Genomic DNA, 13,052 nt, shown 5'->3' on the forward strand with positions numbered 1-13,052 from the left:
TATAATGAGCAAGGGTGCTTATTCCAGAGTTGTGAGTTAATGGCCAATGGGTCAGATGTTCTGGTGTAAGGATGGGGCTTTATTGTTTTTAAATAATATAGTGAAAATGCATTTCTTTGAAAATCTTCTATGTTTCTTGGCATATTCAAGGCAAACAGAGAAAAGTTTTAATTTGCAAGGGTATTTTTACCAGAATTTTGAACACATGGACCATTTAGTCAAGTGGTCTGGTCCTGGCCAGTGCTCTATTAACTTGTATTCTGCTGAGCAAAGTTATTCCCCTTTGCCTTTCACCTTTGATAATAAATCACTGTAAATAATGTATTTGCCGTAATGAATGCTTAATTGAATAAGAGAATTATGCAAGAATGTTTATTGTATAATACAAAAAATACTTTCATAGTTTTAATGATCAGGTAGACTTGGAAATAATTGATGAATAAAATTGAGACAAAAATAACTTATCTTTTTTATTTGTTCTTCAAAGGCCAATAGAGGCCAGTGTTAGAAGTAATAATATGGGGTTAAAAAATAGACATTTTGTTAAATAGTCTGCATGGTAATAGTAATAAATGGGGGACAGATAGATACTAGACCAATTATTTTGTTGATGCTAATCATACTATATTTCTCGCTTTTGGGCAACAAAGCTTCATTTATCAGTTAATGGATCCTCTAAATTGTTGTATTGTACTCAGGTGACCGTTAAGGCCCTTGGGCCTCTTGTTTAAAATAAAGAACATTTAATCTACTATTTATCTGCAATATCCATTTAATCAAGGTGAGTTTATTATTTTTGTTGTTGAACTTTTATGTTACCGTGAGAACGTAGTTCATGGCAATGTGACCGCCGACAGGGGAGGGTAGAGGTCCACCCGGAATAGGTAGTGCACCCTACTGCACGCAGGTGCACACCTGGCCTAAACACTCGGTCACTCAGTAACCATTAGACATGGTTACTGTCCTTGACATGGAATTGTCAAGGATTAAGACGTATAAGATAAATCCTTTTCCAGTCTTTATTAAGGATATATGTTCATTATATATACATATCTCTATACTGGGTCTGCTAGCTGCCTGCTCTAGTCCTCCTTACTCTCTTACTTCTAAAACTACTACTCTTGATGCCACACTACTACTACTGAGATTATCTCTTTGTTCATTAGATAAAATATAATCCTTACCTAAAGGGGAATTGAGTGATTATTTAATTTACTCAGGATTGTTTGACATCTTTACAATAGAGCGATCTGGAAAGATAAAGTGTTAATTACTGTGACACCTATACTGTCTTCAGGGTAACAAAAGATAATTGCACAGGGGATTAACTAAATTGACTTCAAAGACTAGATAACAATGTACTTAGACATATATACAACTTACAAGCCATCCGCTTAACTTTGAAATATATGGCATCTTTGTATCAATTAAATATTAGAATGAATGAAATAGAAAACTAAAGTATAAAATAGAAATGTAAATCTTGTAATATTAAAATATATAAAATTATAAATTATGTAAGACCCCTAACTCTTTGGTTAGTGGCTATAGCAAGATGCAATTCGCGAAAGATTGTGGGTCTAGAGGTAACTGCAGAAAAAAATTTTTTTTTGGATCAATGTGCAATGTACGAATTTTCTCTTTGCCTAGGCGTTGCTTTAAGAGCTTGCAGTTGTGAGTGGTGCAATGTTATCTCGGAGTCTGAACAAAAAGAATGGTACATTTCTTTGCATGTTGCATTACAAATGTACTTTGAGTGGGGCATTCATTTCTATGGACAAAATTTGTAGTTTATGACAAAAATAAGTGCACCAAAAGTTGAAAGATCAAACCTTACTATCCATATACAAGATACTCATGATACTTTTTAATGGGAAGGTCTACAGAACTTAAGTATGAACATTTTATGATATATATTAAAAAAAATGAATAAGTGTTATTGAATGTATTTGCAGGAAGCAGCCATTGAATCCTGGAATAATTACAAGAAGAGAAATGATTCGGTAATAGTGGACACATTTCATGGGTTGTTAAAATCAACAGTACATTGCCCAGAGTGTTCCAAAATATCTGTTACATTTGATCCTTTTTGTTATTTATCATTGCCAATGCCAATAAAAAAGGAGAGAGTACTTGAAGTGTTTTGGATACCTCTTATGCCAGACCGAAAACCCATACAGGTACAGTAATATTACACAGGCTGCTAATGCATATACAGCTATTTAAGAGTTTAACTCTAAAATGATGAATTTTGTCAAGAACAACATGATGAAAACACAGTTTACAGACAAGCAGGCATTAAATATTGTCCCCCTCTTTTCAGTCTAGACAAACTCCAAAAACAGCGTTTCCGGAAGTAAGAAATTGAGACTGAAAAAGACTCCGAAAAAAGAGTCCGCGCATGCGCACACACACAAAAAATGGCAATTTTTCGGAAAAAAAGATGGGTCTACAAAAACTGTCCGTGCAAAGTTTTGGAAAGTATGGCAATTATACCAGTACTCAGAAATGCTAAATAAAAGACTTCGGAAGAGATCGTATTTGTCAGATTTTTGATTTTATTTGCAAAAAAGGAGATATTTACTTTCAAAGTTAACGTTTCAAGTCAGATCAATTACAGAGAAAATGATACGTTTTGAGAAGTAAATATGCATAAAAAGGGATATATCTGCAAAATGGGACAATATATAATGTAACTGTTAAAAACTTGACTGAATTTTACACAAAAATTAGCATTCCGGTTTTTTATTTGTGCACGATATCTGAATTGGACGCGTAAGTTTTAACCATCGTTATTTACCGATTTTTATCATATACGAACAGATATTATTATGAACACATTTTTAAAACTATTATCTATCAATATGAAGACTTTAAAACCAACTCTTCTAGATATTCAGGGCACGTACAACATGTCTTCTAAAAATGAACCTGTTAATACCTCTGCTCCGTGGTGAAAAATGCAAATTTCCTGATTAAAATAAATACAAGTTGGGTGTCTTCAAAAACAAATAAAAGCACCTTTAGTGTAGGAACGACATAAAATTAAAATTAAGGAGACAATAAATTTAATAAGAAAACATTTCTTACCGGCAGTATTGAATTTGATGTCGTATATCCAATTCACTATTATGCAAGAGTTTGAAGCAATAAATAAGTCAATATTCACAAAATAATTTAATAAATGCAATTATCCATTCAACAAAAAATAAAATGAAGTAATGTTGCACTAAATACAGCCATTATGCAGCCGTATATTTGGAGAAAGCGAACGATAATCCATCGTTTGTTTACATCGGATGCCATTTTGGCGCAATGCATGATGGAGCCAAAGACTTCGTTTTCGGAGTTCACGCTGTTTTTGGAGTTCGTCTAGACTGCTTTTAACTAATAGGAGGGTATTAGTTTGGGTCTCTCTGTCCATTATACTATCTGTTATTCACTGTGGTTGTAAAACTTTTTGGACCATATCTCAAAAAATACTTTGAACTTTTGCAATAAAATTTCATTTCTTAATTTCCTATGGCCTTAAACAGACCCCTATTAATTTTGAGGTCAAAAGGTTAAGGATCAAGGTCAGAAATTTATACATTCTGTATGTACATTTATTTTTGGACAACATCTCAAAAGCTTTTTTAGCTTTTGCAATGAAATTTTATCTCACAACTGTCTGTGATGTAAAAAGACCCCTTATGATTTTAAGGTCAAAAGATCAAACTTGAAGGTCAGAAATTCATACATTGCAAAAATAGATTCCGAATAATTCCAAATAATAAACTTTAGCTTTCTTTCAGCTTTTTCAATTGAAATTTTTATACTTCTCAATGTCTGAAAAAATATCCCTATTGGTTTTAATGTCAAAAGTCAAGGTCAGAAATTCATACATTCTGTCTGTGAAGAACACTTTTTGCTGGATAATATCCCAAAAAGCTTTTGATCTTTTGCAACAAAATTTTATATCACAACTTCCTGTGGCCTTAAAAAAAAAACCTATTTATTTAAAGGTCAAAAGATTTAAGGGGAAGATCAGAAATTTATACATTGCAGAAAAAATGGTTTTCCAGATAATATCTTAAGTTTTCTTTCAGCTTTTTCAATGAAATTTTTGTATCATAATCTCAATTTCCTAAAAAAGATCCTATTGATCTTTTAAAGTCAAAATGTCAGGGTCAGAAATTCATAAATTCTGTCAATGTTTAATACCTTTGTTTCTGGACAAAATCTCAAAAAGCCTTTGAGCTTTTGCAAAGAAATATTACAAGGGTTGTCCCAGAAATATGCAAACATTTTCAATATTTTTTGTTTCATTAATTATATAAAGTTAAAAATTGGTGTGCTCCATAATTAAAGATATACACGCTGTAACTTGCATCAGTTAAAAATAAAGCCGGAAATTTATTTACTTTGTTTTCAAATAAAGTTACGAAAATATTGTAAATTACTCAATTGGAAATGAATGCATTATAAAGATCTCAAATTATAATTATTTATTATCCTACTAGGATAGTAATGCCTATATTTAAATTCATGCATCATGTGACACCGTTGCTACTATTAGATTGATAAACAAAAATGGTGTAAAGAAAATGAGGTAGGCTGTTTGGTATACAAAATAACTTTTGACATGGATGGCATACATTTTATGCTTAAAGATACTTATCTTTGAAAACAATCAGTTTTAACCATCTACAGTATTGTGCCATATATTTATGAACACACATAAAAATAGTGTCATGATTTTGAAAGAATCATAAAAAAATACAAGGTTTCTCGTAATTACACAATCTTACCATGCAAGTGTCTTACCTCTATAAATAGCTAAGAATTTCCACTATTGATCTATGACATCATTTGTTAAATATGATGTCAGCTTAAAACAAAAGGTCTCGTGAATGTAAACATGGGGAAAGGCAAAGAATTTTCTACACCCGTGAAACAAATGATTGTTGACAAATATCTGTCAGGAGAAAAATATGCAACTATTGGCCGTGAATTGAACATTCCTAGGAACAGTGTGTATTCAATTGTGCAGCACTATTTAGCTAGAGGTTCGGTGGAAAAGGCCCCAAGAAGTGGCAGAAAACGAAAAATGGACGACCGTGAAACTAGGAAACTTTTAAGAGTCGTAAAAACCAAACGTACTGTTCCGTTAGCTGGTATTATGGATATTATCAATCAGGGTAGGCATTCTCCTGTTTCACAGAGAACAGTCAAGAGACGATTGTATGAAAATAATTTTCATAGGAGGATTGTAAGAAAGAAGATCCGTATTCACGACGAGAACTGCAAAAAACATGTGGCATGGGCAAGAGGAAAGAGATTGTGGAGAGTTGAAGGAGAATGGGATAGAGTGATATTTACAGATGAGTGTAAGGTAGAAATAGGAGAAAGCAACCGTGTGTGTGTCTGGAGATGACCGGGTGAAGATTGGATGCCTGAGTGTTTATGCCCTGGTCCGTGGGTCAGAGTAAGTTTGATGATCTGGGCATGCATAACATTGAATGGTGTTGGGACAATATGTGTCGTAGATGGTAATATCAATGCACAAAAATATATAGACATACTTGATTCAGAATTTTAGCCTGTGGTAGCTCAGCATTTTCCAACAAACAATTGTATTTTTCAAGATGACAATGCGCCCGTTCATCAGGCCTGGATTGTTACTGAATTTAAACAGAGAAATGCCATCAACTCTATGACATGGCCAGCACAATCCCCTGATTGTAATATTATAGAAAACTGTTGGTTATTATTAAGAAATAAATTGAAGCAACGAATAATAAATATAAACAATGCTGCCATCCTTGAACGTGAAATCCGCCATATTTGGACAGCCATCCCAACAACATACATACAAAACTTGTATCATTCAATTCCTAGACGCCTGCTTAAAGTAGTCAGTGCCAAGGGCAATATTACAAAATTTAAGGTAAGTTTTATTATTTAATTATCAAAATTTAGTGTATTATATATGACTATAACATTCCCTGTAACTCATCTGTTTACGTCCGTTTATGTGACGTCGCCGACGTTTGTTCATAAATATATGGCACAATACTGTACTCCGTAATGACAGATATTAACTTTTATTCAAAATCGTAGTCAAAATGCAACATACCTTGTTGTCTATGATCTCCCACGGACATGCATGTCTATATACTGTTTACACACTTCCTTCATCAATATTCATGAATAGGTTGAATTCTTAATTGCAGATCTTGCTGAATTTTTTTGTATTTACAACGACTTATTTAGTAAAACTTTGTGGAAAGTAATTATTTTTTGTTACACATCATGTTTCTCAAATCATTTAATCATTTTGTTTCACATAAAAAATGTGTTTATATAGCGTGTATATCTTTAACATTTTTTACATAATTCACAGAAATTTCAATAAAATATCTCTATATAAATAACACTTTTATCTTTCATCAATGAATCATTCAAAGTAGCTGTGGGCGCAACACCAACAACCTCAACACGTTGCTCGTAGAGTTTTGGAATTTGTTCAGGAAACATGCATCTTTAAAAATTTGTTTGTAGCATAAATTCATTAAATGCATTTGATTTTCTTTTAGTTATCGAGTTATCCATTTCACACATGCTACAGTTAAGAATAAATCAAGTTTGTGTCGACAAACAACTGAGACAGTTTGAGTTTTAATGTATATTATGCAATATAAAAACGTATGTACAGACATATCACAGATTATATAAAACTGACAATTAAAAACAAATATACTTGGTGAAGGGGCAAACCCAGCTATGCAAGATACATAGAGGCATCAGAACCATGTGGCAGACTAGAGGTCCACCTGAAGCAAAACAGTGAGGTGTGCTATTCTGCCTAGTGGTAGCATGCTGCATGTTCTGATGAAGAGCTCAGCAGCTCGGTTTGTGGTGTTTGAGGTGTCAAACAGTGCTGCAGTAACCGGAAGTTGAGCTGAGAAATAGGTCTGGTCATGTCGGTGGAGAGCCAGCTGGCATGCTCCTGGACTCCTTGAGTATGAGGAGTTTGAGGTGTCAAACTGATATACTCGGGAGCCTCATGTTCACATTAGCTTTAGCAAAGCAAATGACCTGACCGCTGGAACAGTATGGAGTCTGTTTCCTGAATTTTGGGGTAAAATTTTTTGGCATGTTGAGGTACAACATGCTTATCTGGCTTCTTTTGACACCATTAAGGGCTGCAAATAACCTTGGCATTTCATTGACATAAGAATACATAATGTTATGCTTAATACAATGAAAACGTATGCCACATAAATACAACTTGATTGTTGCATAACTAAGTTCTAATCTAGAGTATCAATGGGCAACAAAGTACAATAATAAATCTTGCGACACTGGAACATAAGGTAAATGTATGTCTGATGTAATATTCCACATGAGTAGAAATCTGGTGTAGGCTTGAAAACCAGTGAGATAGGATTGCTTGGTCCTGGGGGCTACAGCAGCAGGTTGTCTACAATATTGTCAAGTCTTTGAGGACCTCCTGGTATCCTGGAACAGTGCAAGGTGTTTTCCTGGCATCTGGAACCAGCTGTTGGAACTTTGGGATCTGTAAACAAGACAGACAATCGGCAATAATATTTTTTTGACCTTCAAGGTATTTGCTTTTAAAGACAAGGTTGTTAACAGCTGCACATAATGTTTACTTAGATGTGGACAGAGTAATGAGATGTGACATGAAGGAGCGTCCTGGAACTATGACTCTGCTTGCGAAACTGAGATGGCCCAATATTTGTAGAAGTTCCCTTTTGGTACAAGATTTCTTTTGAAGGAATTCATCAATGAAAGATACAATTCTGGAAATCTTGTCGGTAGGTAGCCTTGCTTCCATCCTGAGGGAATCTAGAGTGATGCCAAGGAAAGTGATAGTGGTGTCTAGACCCTCTGTTTTTTGCTTAGCAATAGGTATATTTAGCCTCTTAAAAATAAGCATGAGTAAGGCCATGTTTCTTTCTCCACATTTATCAGGCTCCTCAAAGGTGATAAAGTCGTCCAAGAGATGCAGGATATACTTAATGCCATAGTTGTTGTTAGCAATCCAGCAGATAGCCTGGGCAAGGCAATCGAAGGTTCTTGTACTAGATCTACAACCGAAAGCAAGTTTGGTATAGAAATAATAAAGGCCTTTCCATTTTAGACAGAATAAGTGCCACTGAGATGGGGAAATGGGTATTAGCTTGAAGGCATCAGATATGTCTGTTTTGCACATTGTCATTCCGGATCCAAGTTTTTGAATAGTTTTTATGGCGTCGTCGGTGGTTACGTAGGATAGCGAGCACTTTTCTTTGTCGATTAGTGAATTGATGCTGGGATCTGAAGAATCTGAATGTGGTGCTGAGAGGTTCACTATCAAACGTGCTTTATTTGAATATTTTTTGAAACTAACTCCAATGGGACTCACTCTGTATTTTGGAAAGGGGGGTGCATCGAATGGTCCTTGTAGATAACCCTTTTCCACCTCTTTGCTGAGAAGGTTTGGGCATTCGAAGTAGCAGAAAGGAGGTTTCGGCATTCCTTACTTGGCATATCTGTATTATTAATCATGGTATTAAAACCGTAGCGCAGGCCATCACAAAGATATTTACCAAACTTAGAATCAGATTGCAGTCTTAGTTCAAAATCTAGACGTCAATGTTAACTGGAGTGGAAACAGAAAGTGGAAGAGCATCTGGTTTTTGTTGTATAGTCATTTGTTCTTTTGTGTGCTTTCCTCGCATGAATTGCCTCCATGGTCACTTGCCTCGCAGATGTAGCATATGTGAGAAAATATGCAATTCTTCTGGCTGCATTTTCCTGCATTGAAATTGTTGCAAATTTCGATGCCATTGTGAGTTTTACGTGGCCTTCCATATTTGTCTTCCTTGGTAGAGTTGAGTGTTTGAGCGTTTTTCAGCATCTGGTATTGAGATGGTTTAATACGTAATAGAGGACAGAATGAGCCAGAGTGAGAAGTCGAGTTGCAGAGATGGCAGGTAGAAACTCGGGCATTCCCCATGACTATACTCAGGAGAGCATTATCCTTTATGGACCAATCAACTTTGATGTTCAGGTCGTGTAAGGCAGCAGCTGCTTGGGCCAAAAACTGTGTATGGTAATCGAAGAATTTTTGTCTGTACACATTAGAAATTTCAACGATATTACCTTCGTATCTGTCGAGCTCTACCATTCTTTCGGGAAATTTGGTACACATAATTCTTTTATATTTCCCGAATGTGGTTATAAATTCGCTAATGGTTAGGGTCTTGTGGAGGCGGGGGTCTATGGTCTCCAGAACATTGAGGCCCATATTGAACTCTGGCACAGACTTGTTCCTCTTGTATTTAGGGATGAGAAGACTTGCCAAATTAAAATCTTTGCCTTCCCAAATTTTCCGCTTAAGGGAGTCTGTTACAATGTCTAATTTGGTAGACATTCAGCAGAAACGCCGAATTGAGTTGTGCATAAGAACCCACCTATTGAAGTTCCCGAGATTGCGCTTCCCGATTCCAGAAGTTTAGTCGAATTCCTTGCAGTTTCTAGCATGTACATTTTCTCCTTGTGATCCTTTTTTGCAAGGTTGTACACAGTCTTTTGAAGATCCACTAAATTCTTTTGTAGAGTCCGTAAAGTCTCCTGAATAATGTCGGGCATGGGGGCGCCATATTGGAAGATTGCTGGGCGGAAGTGCTTGTATCGCTGCGCAAACTCTGTGAACTGTCTCTGTTTACGAGTGGTTCTGCTAGAGTAAATAGTTCCCTTGTGTTTGACCTTACATCACTGATATAATATAATAATAATAATAATATAATAATAATAATAAAACTTTATTTAAAGAAGGTAGCCTGGTTAGTGCATGCACTATTCTTCCCCAGGGCCTTCTATATATCAATTACAAATATAAACAAGTACACATGTAAATAAAACAGATATAGTCTTAAGGAATTACAATCACAAAATTATGAATAGAGTGTCCATGTCTGGTAATATGTACATACAACTAACAATCACATTGTAGATAGGATATCAAAATCTTACTGTGCTCAAATAATTGTACGACAGCTGATAATGTAATTTTCTACATTACACTTAAATGTTCGTAGAGATTGAGAGAGTCTTATGTGCTGGGGAAGTTTATTCCACAGGTGCACACCTGAGTACTGAAAAGAGGTCTTGAATAAGTTTGTACGGAACTTAGGTAATTTAAGGTCATAATTAGTTTCAGATCGCAGGTTATAAGAAGCTGAGTAGTGAAATTCAAATAAATTACAAAGATATTCGGGAGTCATTCCGCTGAAAATTTTGTATAATAATATGTATTTGTATAGATCAACTAGCTCATAAACTGTTAACCATCCAAGTTTCTCAAACAGTGGTTTAGAAGAAGAATCAGGACTTGCGTCAAGGATAATCCTGGCTGCCCTTTTTTGTAATTTAAATAGTCTACCCATGTCCTGCTTGGGGGCATTACCCCAAATAGTCAAACAATAGTTAATAGATGGTAGAATATAAGCATTGTAATATAGTTTTCTGGTATGTAGGGGAAGAAATTTTTTTATCTTACGTAGAGTAAATAACTTATAGTTTATGGTTTTACAAACTGAATCAATATGATTTGCATACTGTAACTTATCATCAATATGTACACCAAGAAGTTTCTCAGTTTCAACCATTTCAATTGTTTTGTCTGAGGCATAAAGTTGTAAATTTGGATTATCTAGTTTTGATTTTCTTTGCTGTGTCCCCATTAGCATACATTTTGTTTTGTCTACATTTAATACCATTTGGTAGAATTAGAATTTCTTGAATGATCGGCAGCTAGATCTGTGTGTGCGTCTGAATTTATGTCATTAGAAGTTTGAATACTTCTGTTCTTGGAATTTTCAAGAAATAATTTCACTGTATTCCTGATCGTCGTTGATGGAACTGAAATCCAAATATTTTTCAGTTCCGCTTTAAGCTTAGATAGAATCCAACACATTTGCTCTGTGGTGGGAACGACCGCGTCTTTCGGCCATGGTCACTCAGTCACTTCAGTGAAATACGGCTGTCACAAAATACTTTTATACAAAATCATATAATGCACAAATGCAGTCACGAAATGTTTCCCATAGTGAGAGGTAAATCAGTACACATAAAACGGCAAATGGCTGGGTAAGAAATATTTTTTCACGTGGATAAGCTTAGTGTAAATAATAACGTACACAGATCAAATGATGCTAAAACAATAGATGACTATTTATATTGACCAATCAAGAGACAGAAACTATGATTAGAACTTGGACGGTGGAATCGTAGATTCCGGAGGTTGATTGCCGACACAAACTTTGATTATGCAAGCATAAACATTAAGAATTAATTCTTTTGACATATAGACAATTTCCCAATCATAAATCTATTTGCTCACATAGGTAACGGTGGTCTCCACGTATGATGTTCAGCTATAGACTTTTTAGTTGTCATTTTTTTAGATCTACTTAATTGTAGACCTTTTAGGTTTACTTAACCCAACGCTTCTTCCATTGAATAACTAGTCCATCTATCTTTGAACCTCTTTTACTATGTATAAACCAACATTCCATACAAGTATTTGTGTCGATCCCTCGTTCCCAGCTCTTTTCCCGTTTGAACAGGGGTCATATCCCACTCCACACAGTACTGAGTGATAATTTAGTGCACCGCACTTTGGCCCGATGTCGCCTTTTTGACAATATCTAATTAATAGTGTTTGTGCATCTAAAGTCATATTTTTATTATTTATGAGTCAGAGTGTTGATTTTTTACACACGAATACTCTGGATCATACATTTTCTATGGATGTAATTTTTGTCACATTATATTTCCATATAGCCTGATAATAAAGAAAACATCACTGTCAATGCAATTTTTGAAAGTCAAGAAATTGCCATGCACTGACCATCGATATTTAAGACCTTTTAAATGTTGTTTCTAAATGCATATAACATCATTTAGCCAAAATAACGAAAGTATCATTTCCCAAAAAATAATGTAGTGCTTAAAATGAATAATTTTGGTCAGACAGTTTATGAAATATTTAAAAAGTTCACGTTTTTCTGGGACAACCCTCATATATATTGCAATGTGTTTATATGTGTATTAAAATGTTATACCATTAGTCAATTTATCATAATTTTTTTTATTGATTTTGATGTCAAAAGATCATAGACCACGGACAGAAATTCTATTACATGTTTTGCCTACATAGTTTTCATGTGATATTTTTGTTAGCTATTACAATGAAACTTAGGTCATTAATTTCTTTAACCAACAAAAAAAAAACTCCTTTGACTTTAAATCCAAAAAATTCACAAGGTCAAGAACGACATTTTCATCATTATCCATCTTCAGTTCTTTCACTCTTTTCTTTAGCAGGGGATACAAATTCCAAGAATTAGCTTATATATTATAGAATTAGGTTTTTCATGACTTGTTTGTTAAAAAGAGCAGTTTATATTGTTTGTTTGTGATTCCTGAAAAATTATTTTGCTTTCTATGTACTGTTTTAAGAAATTCATTGTATTTTGAAAACATTTTAGTTGAAAGTATTGGTTCCTAAAATGGCTATCATCAGTGACTTGTGTGCAGCAGTGGGTGAAATGATGTCATCTGATCCTTGTAAGGTTAGTAATCTTTAAAAATGTTTTACATATTCTCTTCATACAGCCTCAATAGCATATTTCCTGACCAATGACATTGGCTATCTATCCAAAGAATTGCCAATCCACGTGACATGGCTAGAATTCATACCAACCACCTTGCTTTAATTGCTTATATTTTTAAGTCACCTGAGTCACTCAGGTAGCCTATTGCTATCTGCTTTTGTCCGCGCATCATCAGTTGTAAACTTTTGGAACATTTTAGGCTTCTTCTCTTGAACCACTGAATCAATTTCAACCAATTTTGGCATGTGGCATCAGTACATGAAGGGGTACAAAAATTTTGAATTTCATAGTCCCTGCTCACCTAGGGCCTGAGGGGTGGGGCTACATCAAAATTAGTGCTATCTTTAAAAATCCTCTTTACTGCTGGACATCAAGCAGTCA

At 34.7% G+C, this 13,052-nt stretch overlaps 1 protein-coding gene across 2 annotated transcripts in view; it reads left to right on the plus strand.

The window, feature by feature from the left end:
- Positions 1-13,052, plus strand: part of LOC133195809 (ubiquitin carboxyl-terminal hydrolase 15-like) — a 427,782-nt gene that overhangs the window by 314,623 nt on the left and 100,107 nt on the right. For both annotated transcript variants that reach the window (XM_061331759.1, XM_061331760.1), the window contains exons 9-10: positions 1,956-2,180; positions 12,546-12,629. In XM_061331759.1, the coding sequence (XP_061187743.1) occupies positions 1,956-2,180; positions 12,546-12,629 (309 nt within the window). The remainder of the gene's footprint in view (positions 1-1,955; positions 2,181-12,545; positions 12,630-13,052) is intronic.

The sequence above is a fragment of the Saccostrea echinata genome, unplaced genomic scaffold (genome assembly GCF_033153115.1).
Source record: "Saccostrea echinata isolate AGI-Se365-2 ecotype Australia unplaced genomic scaffold, CSIRO_AGI_Sech_v1 ptg000029l, whole genome shotgun sequence".
Lineage (NCBI taxonomy): Eukaryota > Metazoa > Mollusca > Bivalvia > Ostreida > Ostreidae > Saccostrea > Saccostrea echinata.